Consider the following 23791-nt stretch of genomic DNA (forward strand, 5'->3'; position numbering starts at 1 on the left):
TACAGAATGTTAATTTTCAGGTGAACTATCCCTTTAAGGACAGTAGCAGCTGATGGTTTTGTCTCAAACCTGATGATAATGTACTCCAAAATTATTTGAGAATGATGCAAAGAGCATTTTAAGCTTCAATAGAAGATTATCTGACCCTTTTTCCAATATGTTGTTCACTTTATTTCCATAAATTTGATTCTGCATGTTTTCAAACTATTTGAATTCTAAATACTAAACAAAACATTAAATACATAAAATATAAATCACACCTTTGATTTCTTTTTCATCGACAATATTTATTAACAACTAACAGAGCAAAAACACAGGCTAGATGTTACAATGTGCAACAGTAAACAGAGGATAAAATTGGCTCATGATTTGATTGATGTACGAGGGGCATATGGATAAATAGAAGCCTGTACATTAACAACCCAGCTGGAGTTCTGTTTTATTGTGACAAGCCATCAGAAAATGTCAGTTTAAATTCTCCCGATCCTTCCATTCCATCAAATTAATTTCATTAGAGTTGAGCCATACAACCCAGCAAAGACAAAACTGGGTGGCAGAGCAGAGCAGATCAATGTGCACAAGCTATAATACATGGCACACTATCAAAGTAAAATAATAAAATATATTTACAATTAATAAACACAACACTTAGTTCCATCCCTCCAAGTTTCAAATTTATTGGAACTGTTTCAAGATAAATTAATATTGACAGCTAATGTACATGCACACTTTTCTACAACAACAGTTTATTTGTTGAAAGGTGAAGAAAAAAAACAAATACATTTACAAAATACATTCTGGATCAGAGGACGAAATAACATCCTAATACCATAGTGTTAAGTTAACTCAAAGAAACACAAGTACCTCTCGACCGCATTTCTTTAATTTAATTTCAAAAATGTAGTACAAACAACCTAGTATGTTTCACATCAATCCATTTTAGACCGAGTCAGTAATGCCTATGTTGTTCTCAAGGAGCAATTCCCTGAAAAGTGCTTGCCTACAGGAATCCATTTGACTGGGATAAAAAAAAAAACAACACAATGAATGAACAGTTGGTTAAGTGCTTCCCTAAGTTGCGGAAAAGTTTCAACAGGCGGTCTGTCGGGAATAGCAGAAGACGCAAGCGCAAGCTGGGGCTTCCAAAAAAATCCTGGTTTCTCCCAGCACTCCGCTACCGTTCGACGAGAACGGAATAAACACTCATTCAGACAAACACTTGCTACGGATTGAGACGGAGATGAAGAAGATAGTCCCTTTAAGAAGAAGAGGTGATATTCCCAGAAGACACTATGGTTTCCCTGGGCGAGTATTCGGGCTCGTCCTTATTGGGGTGGGAGGAGTTGTCCGACTTGCTCCTGCTGAACTCGGCGCCCATGATGGGTCTGGAGAACTTGCCCGCTGGTTGGCAGCAGACGGCGCAGTTGAGCATCTTGATGAAGGCCCGGCGCATCTCGTTGCTGGTCAGGGTGTAGATCAGAGGGTTCATGGCGGAGTTGAGCACGGCCAGAGCCAGGAACCACTCGGCCTTGTAGAGGATCGGGCAAGAGCGGATCTGGCAGGCCACGTCGAGCAAGAGCAGGATGAAGAGCGGCGCCCAACACGCAATGAAGCAGCTCAGCACGATGATGACGGTCTTCAGCAGGGCCATGGACTTCTCCGAACTCTTGTTGTTGCCGCGACCGTTGGAGACCTTGCGGAAGACCAGCTTGCGGCTCCGCGTGCGGACCAGGGCGTAGATGCGGGCGTAGAGGATGACGATGGCCATGAGGATGACGCTGAATACGGTGGTGCAGAAGAGGATGTAGGTCTTGTGGTAGAGAGGCAAAACTGTGGAGCAGTTGTTCATGCTATCGATGCAGTTCCATCCCATGATGGGCAAGCCACCCAAGATGGCGGCGATGAACCACACGGTGCTGATCAGCATGAAGACCCGGCACGTTTTGCCATTGTTGTGGAGCTTCATCTTCAGCATGGTCAGGTGTCTCTCGATGGCAATGGCCAAGAGACTAAACACTGAAGCGGCCAGAGCCACAAACATACTCCCTTCCCTGAAGAACCACTGCGTTTGGGTCAACTTATACGTGTTGGCTCCCGACAGCAAGATGTTTGCCGTGTACACAACCCCGGCCAGTAAGTCTGACAAGGCCAAGTTCCCGATGAAGTAGTACATGGGCTTGTGGAATTTCTTGGTCCTCCAAATGGTGAGGAGAACCAGGACATTTTCCAGGATGATGAAGCAGCACACGATGATGAACACGACAGAGTCCGCTTTGAGTCCCGGGTCCTTGTCAACATTACGAAATTTCCCAGTGAAGTTGTAGTGTCTGGCGATTAGGTCATCCATGGTTCACACTGGCTTGGTACTTTTATATCCAATGTGCAACCCACCACAGGCCACAGAGGGGTGCTGGTGGACTTGGGAAGCTGGGTATCCAGTTCTCCTCTCAGTATGATGTCATGTAAGCAAGGTTTTCTCAAGTAAGGTAAAAATCCTTACAGAGGATGAATGCCGTCCACAAATCCAAAAACTGCATCATGAAAACGCTAGAAGAAATAAATTGGCATAAATTAGAACACTGAAACGGCATATTAGCCCAGTATAATAGAATAGTTGCATGATGTTATGAGCACAGCTTCACTGAAAACTAAATTATTTATTTATTTATTTATTAAAAAGCACGTGATAAACTATTAAAATAGCCTGTATGATATCTAAACGAATAATTTACTAGTTAAAAGAGAAGAATTTACATGAAAACGTTTGTTAAAAAAAGTTTCAGTACAAGTAAAACACAGGGAAAATGCGATTAATAATTTAAAATAATCGCGCTAAATTAGAACGCTATTCGAATGTCCACTATTCGCGTTTAATGTTCGGTGTTCTCTTTTCCATACGAATCTCAGCAATGTTCAATTTAGACGACATTCCAAGAAATGCCACAAAAAATATATAAACTAAAGACGATTATGTTTTTCTGTCATATAGCAGCACTCGTAAAGCAACATTTCAAACAGCCTAGAGAGCCAAAAACGTAGGCTATTACCAATGTAAGAAAATTAAAACTAAAGCTAATGTTTAAAAAAAATGTTTTTGTAGAAACCAGAAAAGCTGAATAATCGCGCTTAATAATGCGTTACATTTTAAATATTCGCTCTTTGAATTTTCGATATCATTTTGTAAATACTAATTTTAACAGTGTCAAATTAACATGACAAGAGATGTCAAAATCGCGATGACAAAAAAGTCATATTCACGAAACAAATATTTTGTTATAATTTACACTATCATTTATAACCGTCTATTAGCCTACTAACTTTTATAGTAAAACGTAAGACTTACTGACGGACCGGTTAAGATCACAGTCGCAGACATTCGGAAAGTTAAAGATTGGACCAGAAGAGTTTTTCTTACCTTTAAACTCCAGACCAAACGTCTTGACCGTGTAATCCTGCAATATTGATGCAATATGGCCAGATATCAAAGGTTTGGTATATTATCGCATCTCTTGAGTCTCGTGTGGAGGATTGTTGGGGTAATTTTTCTCTGACTGGTGAAAGACTGGACTGCCAATTCTCCCCTTTGCAGTTCAGCCCACCAGTTTCATAGCCCTCCCCCTTCCCTCAGAATCATTACCCTCTTATTATTCCACAGCATCCAAAGCTCTTCAAGACATTCCAAAACAATGAACTTCAAACACTGCGATAATAAAGAATGGCACGATATTTCATTTAATAGTTATAGTTAATTATAGAAGTAGATCTGATTTGTATAATGCCAAATCACATTATGCTAAATTCAGATTAACCCCATATCCCTTGTCCTTTTGTTTCTTCCTATGGGAATGTCCCAGCTGCGTACAGACTCACCCCAAACACCACGACCTGAACAGGGTGGGCAGGCCAAGCATGACCGCTCATACCCCCCATTTGCCCTAATTTCAACTCCGCATTAATCACTTGTGCTACCCAGTCTGTTCAGGTCTACTGCTTTCAATGGCCCCTAAAGCTCTATTGCAGGTCCAGAGGGCTGTGCCTCTTTGATGTGTCCGGGATTTACACCTCCAAGGAACATCTTCATAGTTGGATTAATAGATTTCTTCCCAGTCAGTGGTGATCATGCATCTTGTGATATTTTTATGAATGTTTTGAATATAAAGTGCATGGCCCCAAGCTACCCTTAAGTCATTGTTCATCCATCCACCCATAAATCTCTCGGATGCGTCGCAGGCCAAACAGAGGTTAAAAAAACAAACAAAAACGTTGTGATCATGTTACCAGGGTGTTCTGAGTGGTTGCTAGGGTGTTGCTATGTGGTTGCTAAGGTTTTTTGAGTGGTTGCAATAGGGTGTTGGTCACCGAATCTTAAAGACACGTCCTCAAGAGCGATTGTTCATGTTAAAGCAGTCTCTTCAAAGATCAGATCGAGAGGTCAAGGTTGCAAAGGGTCGAAGTTCACACACCCGCCGTTGCTGTGAGAAAACCCGCAGCTGTATAAGGGAGTGGGGGGTGGGATGAGAGCAAAGTTGAACAGGGAGCAGTATTTTTACTGTGTTTCTGTCTTCACCTATGGTACTGTTTCACAGCTTCAGAGAAAAGGGAAAGGCAATAGTCCCATTGGGGGCGAAAGTATTTGGTGTCTTCTTAGAAAGTTCTTCAAACCCAATTCTGAGCAACAGCGCACTGAAATGACACATGATGTATGTACTGTGGTAACGCAGCATTTGACAGGTTTTGACATTTGTTTCTTTCCTCTTTCCAGCCTTTCACCTAACATGCCATGTGTTTCCTGTCAACTCCTCGCCCCATTCCTTCCCATGCCAGCAAAACGCGGATGATTTTCGGGCATTACAACGGGCCATTATGTTAACATTCCATGGAAAGTGTCCGAAGCATCATGCACAATTCGCACATAAGTCTTTCCACACTGAATCTGTACATTCTTCAGCACTGAATTTCCCCTACAGCTGCAGTTCACATTTCGGGATCAAAAAGCTTTACAATTAGTGCCAAATTGATGATTGGTTGACCCACGCAGAAAATATTACAAATCCTGTTTCCATCACGTGGCTCATATGACTCTTTGAGGCAAAACATCAAAAATAAAAAAACCTAAAAGTTCTGGGTTAAAAACAATTCATCTCCATTCAAAAAAAAAAAAATGCATTTACACTAGCAATTTTTACTAACTTTTTGTTTAACCTTTCATTTAATATATTTGACTTTTAGCACTTTTAGTAGTAGAATTTACTCATTACAATAAAAAAATCATTAATTAATTTATCATTAATTAAATAATAATTATTATTATTATTATTAATAACAATAATTTTATGAACTCATCATTTATTAAATAATAATAACAATGATTAAATTAATACATTTATTATTTAATATTTTATATAATAATTTATTAAATAGTTTTTATATTTGTATTATTATTATTATTCATAATTTTTTTATGTTTCATATAATACATAATTCAATATGTTTATTATTTTGATAATAAAAAACATTTAAATAATTAATCCATTTATTATTTAAATATTTAAATGAATACAATTGATAATACTAATACTAAATAATAATATACATTTAAATAATACATTTACAATTTACAATAAATGCTTCCTAATGATACCTCCCAAGGGTAGCATGCAGAGTGAACAACAACGGTCCTAGTACTGAGCCTTGTGGTACACCATACTGAACTTCTGATCGATAAGACATCTTTTCATTTATTATCAGATAATTATTTAAACCATGCTAATGCTTTCCTCTAATGCCAACATAATTTTCAAGTCTATTTAAAAGAATGTTGTGGTCGATGGTATCAAATGCAGCACCAAGATCGAGAAACACTAATAGAGAGATACAACCACGATCGGATGATAAAAGGCGAATCATTTGTGATTGATTGAAACAAGTCAAAACTATACATTTTTGGTACAGATGTTATCGATAGAGTTTTACTTGTATATTAAACCAAGAACAGTTTCTTTGAATCCAGATAGGCCGCTTACACAACAGTCTTTGAAAAAGTGTTAAGATCTGTTGCCCCTTCAGGCATGGGTAATAAAAATGGCTGTAACTTGTAGTCACTACATCAAATTGACCTCATAAAGCATTCCTGGGTAATATGATCTCAGGAAACAACACACGAACAACAAATGAGTTGTTAATTTGTCACCCAGCCAACACACACACATGATACTGCTATTTTAACAAGAGGTTTACACAGCCTGACATGATTTAGCTGGCAAATATGGGAAAAGTGACTGATAAAGAAAACATATTGTTCCTAGAAAGATAGCGAGACGGCTATATTCAGTTCCCAAGGTCAAAATGACTGCACTGAAACATAGTATACAAATAGCTCATCTTTCTGTTATTACAGATATTTTTGTTTGAAATCCTAGACAGGAAAATTAAACAGCTTCGCAAATGTCCACAAAAACCAGGTCAGTAGCAGGTCGAAGGATGAGAACCGCTGAGAACCGATGACAATCCTGCTGTGAGTCAAACTCTATCCTCTTACTCGCTACCAAAACCCCCCAAAATAACTCGCGTCGTTTTGCTTCTCACAGGCAAAGCTAGCACATCACGTCACATAGACAATGACTGCACACAGGTAGAGTCTTTGTGTATTTGCGCCGGTTTAGTCATTAGTAATTAATAAACTTTAATCGACGCCAGGACCTCGACTGTTGACCTCGGATTCCATCCATTAATCCCGAGGCAGGAAGACGCTCATAACAATGTCATTGCTGCTAGCATTTCGTACAAGCTTCATGACATGCAGCACATGTTCTCAGTTTCACTTGCTGTGTAAATTCCTCAACAGTAATTAGTCCCACATGCCCAGCTGGGCCAACGAAGGAATTTCTCCCAAATAATGATGTTTCTCGACTGCCTTTGTGGAGCTTCACTTGTCAAGACAACAGCTAAACACCTATAGATGTGTGTTTACTGCAACAAAGTTCCTATATTCATTTTAAACCAATATGTAGAATATTTAAATATGCATTTAGAATCAGGATATCACATCCTAAGTCATAACTTTTGACCATCCCACCAACAAAGTGATGAAAAGCATGTCAAATCATGTTGGTGTCACTTCACGGTTATCGGCACAAACGCACCGGTAACAATGTGGGCCGAAGGAAAAGTGAAACAACCGTGGAGACCGGAGTCTAGAAAGCCACCCGCATGGTCTTTGTTGTCCGGGGTAAATCCAACCGCTGCGTGATTCAGCTCAGTGTAAGCCTTTCTGCAGAACTGTTTATTACTGAGGCTTTCGGGAACAAAAGAAGACTTTGTGGTTAAACGCGGGACACATGAACACACATACACGTACGCATGATTTGGCCAGTGTTATGTAAGATGATACTGGACCCTAGTCATTAGAGGCAGGGTAAAATAAAAACAGCATTATATGCTGACCATAGAGCAGATTTCTCTGGCCTCTCAAATGTCAAGCAAAAGAAAAAAAGCAACAAGCAAAAGAAGAGAGAAAGAAATCTAGCAAAGGACAATCAAGGTAACCATGTCAGCACCTAGTCATGACTGAAACTGATCTGTCATTGTGAAGGGCAATCTCCTTCATCAAATTTTTTTTCAGTTCTCAGATGCAGAGAACAGTATGAAAAAAATGTGTGCGAAATGTATTAAAACATTTTTTCACATGCAAAAAGAAAAATTAAAGACCCTTTTTGGTCTGATTGCATCTTTTTTTCAGGGTGCGGGCAGCTTCGGCTACTTGGGCAATCTCCTTATAAAATTGAAAGTGTGCTGGGATCCTTATTCATCTAGATAAAAATATGGAAAACAATAAAAGTAAAAAATCAAAAAAGTATAAAAATAAATAAATAAAGATAAACGCCAATAGGTAAGATAACCCACAATAAGAAAGAAAATTAAATAACAATAAAATAAAATAGATAAAAAAAATAAACAAGCTAAAATAAAGATAAGATAATAAAATAAAAATAAAACTGTAAACTATAAAATAAAACAGATAATAACATGAAATAAAAAAGCAACCATAGAAAGCTAAAATAAAATATGATAAAAGACAGAATAAGCTAAAATAAAAGGCTAAAATAATTGAAATAAAATAAATAGATAAAGTTACAACATAAAGACACAACCTGACAAATAAGATTAATTGAGATAAAACAAAACAAACAAGTTAAGATAAAGAAATAATCAAATAAAACACAATGGAATTAAATAGATAAAACAACACAACGCTGTAAAAAAAAATAAGTTCATGATTTGTAATCACAACATTTTTTTCTTTTGTCAAATCAACTTAAATAATTTATGTGATTCAGATAACATAATATTTTAAGTTTCTGATGATTAAATCAATCTCCTTCATTGTATTAAACTACTTTTCCATTTCATTGAACTTAAAATTTTAAGGGAACCAGGTTACATCATTTTTTTAAGTTAAACCAACAATATTTTTTATACAGTGAAAATAAAAAAAGCTAAACTAAAACAATAAAACCATAAAACCTTAAATGAATATATAAAATATGATAAAATAAACAAACAAACAAATATACAACACAATACAATAAAATAGATAATAAAATAAAACAAGATGAAATTAAAAAGCTAAAATAATCAAATAAATTAATAAATGATACAACATAATAAATAAATAAATAAATAAATAAATAAATAAATAAAGATAGAACGCAATAGAATAGATAATAAAAAAAAATAAAAATTTTATTTTATATCAAGGGCAACATAAGCGGGGGACGCTAAGCTAAAACTACACAGGACTAAATAGTGAGATGACAATCAGCAAGTTAATCTCACAATAGCTGTTGAAACAGCTGACTCACTTCATGCACTAAACCAGCTGCCGAAACGGTCGATGACAATAAGCATGCAGCAAACAAAACGAGCAAATGTATTGTGAATGAAGACGACAAAAGTGGGCTTTGCCACTATTATGTCAGTACATTTGAAAAAAGCCATTTCCCATGAGACTGTTTGTGTCCTGCTGGAGATATCAGAGCAGTTCAGTTGTTTCTCTGATCTGGGCTGGAGAGGTGAAGAACTGCACTGTGAAGCAGCTCCTCTGGGAAGCTCCGGGTCAGAGACTGAAGCCTGGAGATCTCAGCGCTCTGCTATACACCGGTTGCCATGGAGCAGGGAAAACTATGCGGAGTTCACACTCAGTTCCCTCTCTTTTCTTCCCCTCTCCATTCGCCATCTCCTCTCAACACTTAATGTGTCTCAGTTTGTGCTCGACAAGAACTATATATATATATATATATATATATATACTGTAAATGTATAAGTTTATACATAATAACATACATAAGATACTTTATAATATAATAAAAAATATATTATTAATTTAAAATTACATAATGTATATAAATGATTAATTGCATTTAATATAGGTCTATTATCCACACACATTTGTATATAAAAGTTTAATGTCTTCTGCTACTCTAATGATCAGCCCCTTCACCACTGAAAGCTAAAAGAGTTAAAATCCCATTATTTTAAATCTCACAAACACCCAGTTCTCAAGCAATTGTCTAATTTCCTCCTACAGATTGACTGTTCAGATAATGGCCTAAGCCACCCTGCCGAGACGCTAAAGCTTTCCTTTAGTCACAGACGTGCTTATAGCGATCTCCTCTTACTCTAATCCAATATTACACTGAAGCCAAAAGTCAAAAAAGACTGTATCTTCAAGTCCATTTGTCCACTAAAGTGCAACACTGTTTCCATTATAATAAATAACCAATACTAAATTCTTGAGTGTTGCACATTAAAGGATACATGTGCCAGGATGCAAGTAGATGACTAAAACATTACTCACAGCAGTAATGACCGTCCTGTTGAAGGACTGGCTCTTATTTTCCAATCCTGTTTCCTACACTTGGTTCCTTTGGCATAATCCAGCACCACAACCTCAACACAAAAGCCTGGCCCGGTCCCATCATATAATCATGTGGCTAGTGCCATACCAGGTGGAAGAGGGTTCACATCCCGGGAATATCCCAAAGTAAACTTTACACTGGAGTAACTACATGCTTCTAAAAATTCCATACGCAATGACATGAAAACTTTCGCTATATATTTAAATAACGTAGCTGGTGATTATAGCTTCAGTCTCACGTAATCGCTTTTATCCATGTATAAATTTAGTATAAAATATAGAAAGTATGTACATTTAAACACTTATAGCCTACTATGTGTGTTCCCGAATCGTGACCTTGGCATATAGTGCAATACAAGTTGAGCAACAAAGGAGACAAAAAAAAAGAAAGAAAAAAGGCTATAGCTACTTATTGAAAGATTTGCCTTTTTGCTTGGAAAAGGTGAGCATCAAAAAGAGTTCAGCTGGTGAATATGTCCCGAAATGTCTCAAAAAAACATCCACCACCTGGTGTCCCATCAAACAGAGCATTTTTTCATCCCAACGGACACCATTTTGATGTCTGGCTGCAGCAATGATATTTTGAATCCAAACCATTCTTGTTGTTAATGCTAAATTAACTGTAGAGTTAATAAAATGTAAATGCCTATTGAATACATCTCAGTCCATTTATAAATAAAGGCATTTCACCTGCCTAAAAATTTCCAGCCGTTAAGACGTTAACACAAACAAAACGTCAAGTTCATTAATAATACACCGGGGTTGTTTTGATAAATGCCTGTTTCATTAATTAGACGCCAGTGGGATAGGCCTAATCTTTAAACAACAGATAATACCGAGATAATTTACATATTTTTGACATTTGTTTGAAGCGCGATGGCTTATTATAATATGAAAGAACGCACTTGACACAAAGCGCTTGTGTATCCGATCATCAACGCTTCAACTTGAAGCAAAAATGTCAGCGTTCACAAAACACATATGCTGTGTATGAAAGGAGCATAAATCATCTATACAGCCATCAACGTTGCATTTACGTCGCACAGAGGAGGTCTGACATACAAAGAGAACAAGTCGTCTATTTGTACGAGGCACGCGGGAGGGTTCCTGTGGAGAAAGTTTGTGAACAAAGACTGACTTAATCTCCACTAAACTTTAGTTTAATTGTGTTTTTAATAGTAATCTGGTGTTACATGTACGGAAAGTGCACTGACTAATGGTAAAATATGCGTTTATTTTGTTTCAGAAGCGCTGTACATTTCCTTCCGTCCGATCTTGTTTATTTTTAGTCCTCCTAATCGCAGGGCACAAACACGTCACAATGTTATCTAAGTTCATTATGAATTTAAATTAAATCACTGCATAATGATGTCTAAATCCAATCAGCTACCAACCAAATAAGCAAGATGTACGGCATCTTCATCTGTCCCGACAACATCATTGAATATCCGTCAGTCATCGTTAGTGATGGACATAGTCAACGATGTATTAGGCTGCTCGCTTCAATGCTTCAAACCAAACTCGATTCTGTCCACCTTTGAGTGAATAGAAAACCTTTCTGCCAGTTTTTATTTATTTAGGCCTATTATTATTACTCATAAAGGTAGGTAGGGAATATTTTTCATAAACATTTTTTTGTTATAGCCTACTGGTTAAAACTCTCTTCACATCCTGATAGCAATTAGTAATAGAAGTGGTCTAAATATTAAAATGTGCATAACTTCTGTGGAAATCTCAGGTCCAAAAAAATGTTCGTCCAATCATTGCATTCGGTCCTCAACCAAAACAACAAGCTTATGCTGTGTTCACACCGGGGGTAATCCATTAGTCGGAAGTTGAAGCCTCGCGGGAGCTGCCATTGTAGCAGAACTTCACCTGCTGTTAGCATCCCATTGACTCCCATTCATTTTGGCGTCACTTTGACAGCGAATATCTTTACATCTGAGGCGTCCAAAGACTTCATTTGTCCATTATTTATTTCTAAAGAAACACGACAATGTATAAAATGCTCCATTACTTTGTATCTTACGTTACGGCCCCATAGAAGCCGTTTTTGTAAAAATAGGCTAAAGATTGCATCATAACCAAGGGACTCTCTGTCGCACAATAGAGACATTACCGTATAGACAGGAGGAGAAGCTCGCAGGCTATCTTTAGCTGTCTATGACGTTTTAAATGTAATTTAAAAGATACATTTTAAAGTAAAGGTCGCAGTTTGATGTAAAACCGTTGAGGTATAAGACTGTGAAAATACGTAATTACAAAGACTACAAACCCCAAAGGCGCACATTTTCTCTCAATGAATGAAGCCAACTTTATTAAGGCTAATGTCTGTCATTGTTTCTATAGTCTTACGTTATAATCGTAACGTTACGCCGTCATACCTGAGTGTTTTGTACCAGACTGCACACACACAAGCAGCGGATTTCACTCGTTGTTTCGCTTCTTGGGAGATGTAGTTCTTCGAGCGATTTTCACATAAAACTAAATGTTACTCTTCTGTTTTATGACAAACTGCGACGTTTTTGACTTTCAGAATTATCTTTTAAATTGACTAACATCATATGTGTAATTCAGGGCACATTTCAGACGGAATAAAAACATAAGTTGTCTCTCGCCATTGACTACCATTCATATTTATTCCGAAATAAGGTCCCATGAGCCGGAAGCTGAGGGGCAGGACTTAGGCTCTCTATGGCACCGGCTGTGGGCGGGCCTGTGATGCTCTACTGGGTTAGCTGAACACTGTGATTGGCTCATCACGTTTAAGGGCGTGGCTTAGCCATAGGTCAATTAAGTGGCTACGTAAATAGTAAAATACTCACGAATTGCAGTGAGATTGTGTTGGTGCTTCATACAATATCTCTACACTCTTGACAATATTTAATCTCTAAATTTCGCTTATAACCTTTAGACATAACTTTAGGTTTAGATTTAGGCTACTTTTTAGACCCAGCAATCTTTAGACTAAACCGTACACGTTACTTTCATGATTTAAACATGTCTTTTGTTAAATTACAATTACTTATGGAAGGATATTGTAGCTAATCAGTCAAGACAAACACTGCTTATTAGACTTAGCGACTCAAATTATACCCCTTTTTTGCTAATTATTTCTAGTCTGGCTTACTCTTCCAGCTGCTGTGGGACCCAAAAGCCACTAGGTCTATTAATAAAGCCCATGCTCTCAAGGGGAAAGGAAACGAAATGAGGGAAAGACAAAAAAGGGAAGATGTGGAAAGTCATGGAATGAAGTTAAAGATACCCAATATTGTATCCCTGTTTGGTTACGGGGCACTCGGAGTGAGGCGCCTTTAGGGGGAAACTGAGGGTGGGCGGCGTATTAAGGGATCCAACCAAGCGTGTTAAGAGAATGGAAATGGGATTTTGCTGAATTGGAGCGAGCAAAAGCACACCCATAGGGAGGAGACTCCCACCCGCTTGCTCGAATCCGGAGCCTGTAATTTACTAATGAGCTGCCCGCGCGGGTACGAGCGATAGCCCGCAAAACTGCTATAGTGCAATTCAGTTAATCATGACGCAAAAATGTTCTTGTCTTGTCGAGAAACAGAATCATTGTTTGCGGGATGAGTCGGACTAGTCGTGCCTTGTTGCCACTAGCTCTGACGAACAGTGGGGATGTGACGTGTATCGTGGCTCAACTGTAGTCATCTATAGATAGTTCCCCTCAGCTGCACGGCTTTTGAAAAATGGCTCAACTAGTTATGTCTCTAAATGGTCATTTCCTGGAGGCCTCCGTGAGAGGCATTTCTGAAAAAAAGACAAAAGAAAAAACAGTGGAGAGGCAACTTTTCCTTCTTTTTTCCACCCTTAAGGAGAGAGGACATAAAGGAGAGTGTTGAGAAAGTCTCAGAGAGAGGCTGTGAGTAATGATGGTGTAAGCATTAGGCTGAAGAAGTGATCTGATGTCACCTTGGCTTCACAGAAGCACACCTACAAAAGAACAGGTGACTATGTAACACAGAAAGACTGATTCACTCGTTCATTCTGACTCATAATGACCAGTGGTTGAATAGAACGATTTTTAAAACTTTGAATTGAATCAAATAAAATAAATAAAATAAATAAATAAAATAAAATAAGTTGTATTGGTATATTATACCGCCTATATATATTATATCGCCTATATATATATATATATATATATAAATATATATATAAAATACATTCAGTTAAATTAAATTAAACCCCTTATATAAAGTATCTATAAAAAAATATACATGTGTACAAATAAATAAATAAACAAACATACAAATCAATTTATATACTTTATTACACCTTAATATAAAATGTTTTTTTTATTAATTATTTTTTTTAATTATTTAATTTTTTAATAATTTAATTAATTAATACTATAAATGAACAAATAAAAAACTTTTGTATTGATATGTACTGTTAAACCTTTAATTATAAAGAAATATAAATAATTAAATAAACAATTGATTAATTAATCAGACTAATCTCTAAAATATTTTTCGAGAAAGACCAAAATAGCAGCATTTCAAACAATACAACAACAATACACTCACTGTCACAATGTCAGTTTGTTTTGATTTCGGTTCTTGTCTGTTTTTGGTTAATCGGTTAATTAGTTCATTTCTGTCTTTCTCCGCCCTGCCCCTGCCTGTTTTGTTTCCATGGTTACTGGTTCGCTTTGAGTTTGAGTTAAGCTATGTATCTTTAATTAGTCTCATTAGTTCCTCTGTTTGCTGTCTATTTAAATCTTGTGTTTCTTTCTATTCTTGGTCAGTTCTATGTTGCATTTAGTTAGTTATTCTGTTTATGGACCTGTTTCATCTCTTCTGTCGAGACTAAATACACACTAAAACACTAAGACTGGCAAAAAAAAAAAAAGATTTATTTTCTTTTGCTTCTTTTCTTACTCTTGTGTCCTAAGACCATTCTTTTTATTGTGTGTGTAATATTTAAACTTATTTTTAAAACATTTTGCCCCAAGAAAACATGGATCCATCATGCCTTGTGACCACTGTGCAGGCTGGTGGTGGTGGTGTAATGGGGTTTTCTTGGCATATTTTAGGCCCCTTAGTGCCAATTGGGCATCGTTTGAATGCCACGGCCTACCTGAGCATTATTTCCATCCCTTTATATCCACCATTTATGGCCTTCCAGCAGGATAATGCACCATGTCACAAAGCTCGAATCATTTCAAATTGGTGTCTTGAACATGACAATGAGTTCACTGTACTAAAATAGCCCCTCAGTCACCAGATCTCAACCCAATAGAGCATCTTTGGGATGTGGTGGAACGGGAGCTTCGTGTCTTGGATGTGCATTCCACAAATCTCCATCAACTGCAAGATGCTATCCTATCAAAATGGGCCAACAATTCTAAAGAATGCTTTCAGCACCTTGTTGAATCAATGCCACGTAGAATTAAGGCGAAAGGGGGTCAAACGCAGTATTAGTATGGTGTTCCTAATAATCCTTTAGGTGAGTGTATAATCTAAATAAATATTAATATTTACTGTAAAATATGAATGTAACTGTCAACCTAAAATAAACCTATAAAATAATAATAACAAACAAGGAATGTAAGTCTGGTCATTCATGTTTGCGGAAGAGATTTTATCATTTATTTGTGCCACGGCATACCACATTAAAAAGGGTCTCCGTAAACAAAAAGGAACGGAAACATTCAACAGGATACATCACACTGTTAATCAAAGAAAGAGGTGAAAACAGAGAGAAGCAAACTGCATCAGGAACATGGGGATTCTTTGGAAGAATTTAATGGAGAACCCAGGAGCAGAATGTTTTTGTCCAAGACGGAATTCCCCCGTTTATATGCCACTGCTGTTCCTCTCATTCTGGGATGAGTGCAACTGAAGTGAGAAGAAACGGGAAGTTGTGATAATTCCACTAAAACAAACCAGGAATACAGAAGCTATGCTCTGTGTGCATGTGTCCTTGTGTTCATCTGGAGTTTGCGTGTGAATGTGCTGGGATAATCAAGCATATCAACGGAGGAAATCTTTCAGACAAACAAACAATAAAGAGAGAGAGGGGCGTGGCCAGTGAAGCAGATATGTAAACATGCCATAATTAAAGCATCTCATTGGTCATTAAAATTCAATTCTGTCTTAAGACAACAGAAAGCACTAATGACCAGATGTTGGGGATGGAAAAACAAAAGATGCCGTGATGGGTTGGTTTACCCAATTTTGGGTCAAATATGGACAAACCCAGCCATTGGGTTACATTTTTAATCCAATGTTTGGGTTTGTCCATTTTTTACCAAAAATTGAGTTAAAACAACCCAGCATTTTTAGAGTGGACAACAATAGTAATAGCCACATTCGGCAATGCAGTGATGAAAAATGACTGATAATAAAATCAAGAGATCATTATAGTTAAATCTAATGAATTGAGAGAAAAAAACAAGGACCATCTAAAACCTAAAATGTCTTAATTTGCCTAAATAATTCAATAATAAAATAAAATAAATACCGATCAAACAAACATCATACATTTATTTCATGGATAACAACCATGATTTTAAAGCCACAACCGATAAACTGCCATGTATCGTAAACTGATGGATTTTATGTGAAGGGTTTGTGTGGGTAAATAAAATATAATTTATTTATTTTATTTATTTATTTTAAATTATATCTTTTTAAAAAAAAATCTAAAATTTTTATAAAATATTTATTGATTTTAAATTATATTATATTATATCTGGGTTAGAGGGCTTCAGAGAAGACTGCCATATTTTGGTATTATGAGGGTAGACAGATTTTTTTTTATGCATCAGATAACAGAGATCAAGGCATAGTTCAGTGCAACACTGCTTCCTGTAGCAGGCATGATTGAATCACTTCTCTATGCCATGTTTCACTGACTTTTAACCAACTGCTAGCTTTCCTTTATGTTAACATGAAACAGCTGTAAAGTTTAACCCATTTAGAGTAAAAATAAGCGTCACTTGAAGTTGCTTAATTGTCCATAAAAGTACCGTGAATTCAGTTTAGTTCACTCTTCTGCATGGTACACTTTAAAAAATGCAATTTGCTTCAACCCTTGTTTGGGTCAAATATTTTTAAACCCAATGATTGGGTTGAAACAACCCAGCTTTTTTAAAAAAAAAAACATTATTGTGTATCCTTAGATGCTGTTGATTCAACAAACTAATGGCATAATCCACTGTTGTGGCTAAATCTATGTACGTCCATTGCTATTAAAGGGATAGTTCACTTTGAAATTAATTTTTGATACGTTTTAGCTTACCTCAAGGGTATCCAAGATGTAGGTGTCTTTGTTTCCACAGTATTTTCAATTTTGATATTTTTAGGTCAAACATTTGTGTCTATCAGTCATATAATGGAGGTATATGGGGTCCACATCAAAGAGCATGCACAGTGAAGTCTAAATTAAACCTGATTCAATGACTCGTAAATGTAAGTACACATTGATGGGCTAAGACACGAAACGAGCGCTGTGTGTGAGAAAACGAATCGTTTTTACCTCTTGTAACCACAGAACACTTCTCTGTGCATGCTCTTTAAGGTGGACCCCATATACCTCCATTATATGACTGATAGAAATGAACGGTTTGACTTAAAAATATCAAAATTGAAAATACTGTGGAAACAAAGACACCGACATCTTGGATGCACTTGAGGTAACCTAAAACATATCAAAAGTTAATTTCAAAGTGTACTATCTCTTTAAGTCAGAGACATTAAAACAATACAAAGCAATACACACAAGCAGTTATAAATTAGTTTCGGGGTTTCTTAGTCGGCAATGCAGTATCTTTAAAGGAAACATCAACCATAAACCAATTGAAATGGGTTTTATGAAATATGAAACCTCAGTGTGCTATCGGTCATCAGGTTGAGGTGGACACTGTCTGTTCGAGATGCGTCTGAAAGTGGTCATAACAAACACAGAGGAGTTTAATCTGTGGAGACGTGCAGGTTTTTGATCATGCCTAAGCTAAGTCATGGGTTCAGAGCGAAATGAGAGTGAATAAATGGAGATCCATTTTTGGGTGAACTGCCCCTTTAACTGTATAATAAGCTGTCTCACTCTAAAAAATGCTGAGTTGTTGTTTCAACCCATGTTTGGGTCAAATATGGACAACCCAGCCATTAATTAAAACATTTTAACCAACGATTAGGTTTGTCCTTATTTGACCCAAACTTTGGTTGAAACAACCCAGCATTTTTTAGAGTGCACATAAAAAAAAACTTAATTCACATAAAAAGTCCTCTATGTAATTTGTAATCGTTTGTGTGCGTCATGTCCATAGCCTCTTATCCACTGTCGGCTGCAGACATCAGCAAATCAGTGATGCGTGTGTTTATGTTTGGGAAAGGCAGAGGTTAGTGGTCAGGATCCCACACCACATTGTGCGCTCCTATTACAGTAACACTGCAGTGCAGTCGTTTCCAGACATAAGGTCAAAGGTCACTCCTGTGTTTTTATACATACAAGTGGGCCAATTTTGCAAGTTTGGAACCCCTTGAACATCTTAGCATCAACATAGCAATACCACAGTTACACTCAGAACACCTTATCAACCACCTAGCTACACCATAGCAACCACTCAAAACACCTTATCAACCACCTAGCTACGCCATAGCAACCAGCAAGCAATCTATAGCAATCACTTAGAAACATAAGAAACAACATTGCAACCCCTTAGAACATATAAGCATCCACATAGCACTACCATAGTAACCACACGGAACACCTTATCAACCACCTAGCAACACCACAGCAACCACATTGCAACCCTAATAGAACACCTTAGCAATGTCATAGCAACTACTCAGACGCCTAAGCAATAACATTGCACCTTTATAATATCTTGGAAACCACCTAGATACACCATAGCAACAACTCAGAACACCTTATCAACCACCCAGCTACACCATAGCAGCCACTCAGAACACCTTATCAACCACCTAGCTACGCCATAGCAACCAGCAAGCAATCTATAGCAATCACTTAGAAACATAAAAAACAACATTGCAACCCCTTAGAACATATTAGCATCCACATAGCACTACCATAGTAACCACACGGAACACCTTATCAACCACCTAGCAACTCCACAGCAACCACATTGCAACCCTAATAGAACACCTTAGCAATGTCATAGCAACTACTCAGAAGCCTAAGCAATAACATTGCACCTTTATAATATCTTGGAAACCACCTAGACACACTATAGCAACCACTCAGAACACCTTATCAACCACCCAGCTACACCATAGCAGCCATACGGAACACCTTATCAACCACCTAGCAACTCCACAGCAACCACGTTGCAACCCTAATAGAACACCTTAGCATTTTCATAGCAACTACTCAGAAGCCTAAGCAATAACATTGCAAACCTTTATAATATCTTGGAAACCACTTAGATACACCATAGCAACTCTGAACACTTTAGGAAACACCCAGCTACGCCATAGCAACCCCCTAGCGATCACTTAGAAAGGAAAAAACATCGCAATCTCTAAGAACACTTTGGCAATCATGTAGCAATGCCATGGTAACCCATTAGAACATCTTAGCAACCACTCAAAACACCTTAGCAACCACTTAGTAACCACTCAGACCACCTTAGCAACCACCCAGAACAATCTAGCAATGGAGAAAAATGATGTATTAAGCTCAAAGTAACAGGAAACGACTCCATACAATGTCAGGGAAACATGCTGCAACGTTTATTTACTATGTACTTTTCTTCAATTTCCTTTGAACAGATTGTCTCAAAATTCAGAAACCTCTGTCATTTAGGACTTCTCATTCTCTTACCACCCCACACAGACAAACAAACAAACAAAAACACACAATGTGCAGAGAGTGTGGGTAAACAAGAACGAAACACTGTGAAACTGACAAAAATCTTTTAAACACAATGGCCGACAATTATTTGGCAGCTAGCTGTTGGTGAACAATTGCCTTTAATTGATGCATTACATATAATAAGTGGAAGTGACATTCCTGAGATGGTTTGATGATAACGTCTGACAGTAGCAGACACTTTTATCTCTTGCGCTACTACCAGCTGAGATGTCCCTAAATAACGCTGTGATACAATCTACATCCATTATGGATACAGTTTATGGAGGCTGATCAAAAACTTGGTTGAACTTGAGCAGTATGTCCACAGGTGACCGTTTTGCATGTCGCAGTTAATGGCCCGTAGTGTGTAACGGCCTCATCACCCGTGGCTTTTTCCAGCATGATTCTGGTATGACTCACTGTAATGAGTCACTGTGAAGAATGGATGTATTGTGGATTAATCATTAGGATCATGATGGGGGGAATCATATCGAAACTAGCCAGTCAGACGAAAGCTTAAAGGGAAACTCCACTTTTTTTGGAAATAGACCTTATTTCCAAAAAAAAAGTTGATACACACTGAAACTCCCATTTTGAGTCTGGCTGTAAAGCTAGAAATAGGGATACTAACAGTTCAACAAGTGGGTATTAGATATTTTTGACTAAGTTAGCATTAGCATCTAGCAACTGTTAGCTGATCTCACCAGCTGAAATCTTTAAACATTGATGATTTTTTGCGTCATCGGAGGATTTTTTCCAGACAAAAAAAATACATAAATCTCTCGCCTCAGGGGGATATGAGGGTGGAAAGCATGGTAATTTGAAAATACTACAGGTTTTCTACTAATACAAAGCTTAATGCTAAATCCTGAAGTACCTTTAACAACAACAATAGTAGGATGGCGTCAGTAGTGAAGAGTCTTGAGGGTCAACAACTACAGATCCAGTAAACTCTTTGTTTATTATGGTTTTAATGACTTTCAAGAGCATATTTATCCTTTAATGTACTTCATAGAGCACTTTGTGGATTTTCCATGGTCGGCGTTCCAATCGGTACCAAAAAGATGATGTATTTTCAACAGAGAAAACCTCAACGTCTGGGACTCAAAACAAACATTAAGCTAGGTACGGATACGGATTTGAGCGTAACTCAAACCGGATTCTTCTGCTTTTCCCCGTGTTTGGTCAGCTGGGATTGTGGAATTGTGCTTCAGCCAAATGAAATTGCAGAAGCCCGTCGATTGAGGCAAACGGGAAAATGGTGCGCCACAAAAATGGAACACGATTCCAATAAATGCTAAGGTTGTGACGAAAGCCACTCGCTACCACGCGGCCTCTTCCAGAGATAGAAAACCGATGCTTTGAACTACCTTTCCACAATACGTTACACAAGAGATAAGAGACCAAGGCGTAATGAGGAGGACAGGAAAAAAAGAAAGATGGCAGGGAAATAGAGAGTGGGACGAGAGAGGCCCTGGAACTCTTTGTTAGCCACACAGGACGATCTCCAATTACCGCACAAAAGGAGCTCATTCAGGAGGCACGGACTGAACACTAGGGCTTTGCATGGGAAATGAAGACTACACGGAATGCTAAGAGGAGCTCTCCGTGCAACACACACACACATTCCCTCAGTTGCTTTCCAATTGTGGTGCCACTAAGTCCTGTTTTTTGCAGTAGCGTATATTGATTTGTTTCCCTTTGCTGCACACTATTTCCTCGGGAGTTTCACCACACTTCCGAATATTTCAAGTAGCATTCGGAGACCATCATTGGACTTTCCAACAGTTGCTGAGGCAGTTTCCTGCGCACCTGAACACATAAGTATTCACTTGGCATTGCACTGACGGTCTCTTTGTTGTTTGAGTTTATATATCCGAAACATGGGCCAACTCTCAAATCTCACTTTTACTTTGGGGTTTTCAGTGGAAGGATGTGTCGATGTCAATGGCATTTGAAGGGCACGCTGAACGGGACAGAGGTCAGCTACTGAGGAAGTGACTAACTCTGGCTAGCGCATCCCTTGACTGGAAGAGGATGGCATTCCACAGGCCTTTCCGGGTCACTCTAGACTTTTTCCAGTCCAACACACAAAACAATCTGTAGTGCAATTGCACCGTGTTCATGACCTTACATTGTTTACTCATGGTGCATATCCACAATATTGCACGCTCATTACTCTTGAGGCATCTAATTCCTGACGCATCCAGCTGTTTTGGTATGTCTCAAATTCCCCAGGGTACGATTAAAGCAGGACTTCACACGTCGGATGTTATCGTAATCGAATTCTAATGACTCAACTGTCGTATGTTCCCAAAATAATCCTTTGAAACCCAATTTTTTTTGAAGCATCAACTTTCCAAGGAAGAAAGTGCGCCAGTCAAAAAGTAATAATGGAGGCCAATCAGTTTAAGTCATAATTTATTATAATGTGACCGTCGATGAAACGGTTTCGTTTCACGATCACTTCCGGCGCTTTCCAGCGCTTGCGCAGACCGAAGTGCCCGCGGCCTCAGATCACTTGGACGTGGCTGTGATTACAAGAGGTAAAAACGATATAAATACTGTTCGTTTTCTCACACATAGTGCTCATTTCGTGTCTTAGGCCATCAATGTGTACTTAAAAATATCAAAATTGAAAATACTGTGGAAACAAAGACACCTACATCTTGGATGCCCTTGAGGTAAGCTAAAACATATCAAAAATTAATTTTAAAGTGAACTATCCCTTTAATGATAATAAGCAACTAGTTAATTGTGTGAATTGGACCCTAAACTAAAGAGTTACCAGTTGTTTAATTGAGAATGTCAATGGAACTATTTAGTGCTTAGTCATGTACTGATAATGATAAAATATAGCGATAAAGCTTGCCTTATTTAGACATATTTTTGAGACCAGTGGCTTGCGCGAAAAGCATTCGTTATATACCTAATTCACATTCCTTGCTCTTAATCTTGATAGCACTAAAATGCTAACTGAAATTGAACACAGAGCTTGAATGCAACCATTATTTTCAAGTCCAAACTCGTAAGTTGGGACATTTCATGAGGATTTGAAGGTTACAAGAGTTGTTAGTTGGTCACATGACTTCATAACATGCACACTGCTCTGGATCAGTGGAAAGCACATGTTTTCTCTTCCTCCACATTCTGGTCCCACTGGTTATTAGTAGCTATTCAGAGCTCCATGCTGTCAGCTATGTATAACCTAGAGGGATGACTACGGAGAAAAAGGTGGGGAGTGAAAACACAGACCCCAAAAAAAGACATTCTTCAGTATTCCCCTGACACGTCTGCCTCACAGCGACGACGTACGCAAAGAGCCAGACACTTCCCACTGAGAATCGTGGGAGAAGGCAGTGGCCACTGGGGGAATATTCATGCCTGGAGCACAGGAATAGGAAACAGGGGGCGTTCTTCCTGTTATTGGTTTATTTAAACTGATCTAGGCATTATCAGCTATTTTTTGTTTGTAGGTATTTGTATGGATGCAGAGAGGACTGAGGAAAAGGGGGTTTTGTATTGGTTTAATATAATAAACTGGACATTCCTGCAACAAAAGATAGATAAACTATGTCATGTTTGCTAATAATTTATCACTAAGAAAACAAACTTGGTAAGTCCTGAGAAACTTCATGACTTGAATTACTTCAAGCAGAAGCTAAAAGAAGTAAATATCTTCATTGTTTCTCCCAGACACCATTGATTGAAGGCAGAGATATTTGTTACAACTAGAAGTTTAAAAAGAGACCTCAACAATGTCTCATATCTCAAAAGTCTCATAAACATTCAATATTTTTTTCCTAGACCAAATTATCTATTCACATTCATTTTAAACGCTGTACTCCTGCTTTATGTCAAAAATTGTCTAAAAAATGTCTATATAAGTATAACAGAATATATACATAATTTGTATCATTTCTAATAAAATTTCTACATTTTTTTATTTTGCCGGTTAAAGGATTAGTTCACTTTTTTTTTTTAAAGTGCTGATCATTTACTCACCCCCATGTCATCCAAGATGTCCACGTC

The 23791-nt window shown here is 37.7% G+C and overlaps 1 protein-coding gene across 1 annotated transcript; it reads right to left on the reverse strand.

Moving 5' to 3' along the window:
• Window positions 1–1083: 1083 nt before the first annotated feature.
• s1pr1 (sphingosine-1-phosphate receptor 1) lies at window positions 1084–3561 on the reverse strand. The gene is made up of 2 exons (XM_039682920.2): window positions 3416–3561; window positions 1084–2547 (listed from the first exon to the last, which is right to left on the reverse strand). Exon 2 carries the CDS (start codon window positions 2345–2347, stop codon window positions 1259–1261), a length of 1089 nt encoding a protein of 362 aa, XP_039538854.1. The 5' UTR covers window positions 2348–2547; window positions 3416–3561; the 3' UTR covers window positions 1084–1258.
• Between the last annotated feature and the right edge of the window lie 20230 nt (window positions 3562–23791).

Source organism: Pimephales promelas, chromosome 2, assembly GCF_988280905.1.
Source record: "Pimephales promelas chromosome 2, fPimPro1.hap1.1, whole genome shotgun sequence".
NCBI lineage: Eukaryota > Metazoa > Chordata > Actinopteri > Cypriniformes > Leuciscidae > Pimephales > Pimephales promelas.

What these genes read in the sequence shown, in the direction of transcription:
- s1pr1 (XM_039682920.2), bottom strand. Translation starts at nt 2,347, where the DNA reads ATGGATGACCTAATCGCCAGACACTACAACTTCACTGGGAAATTTCGT.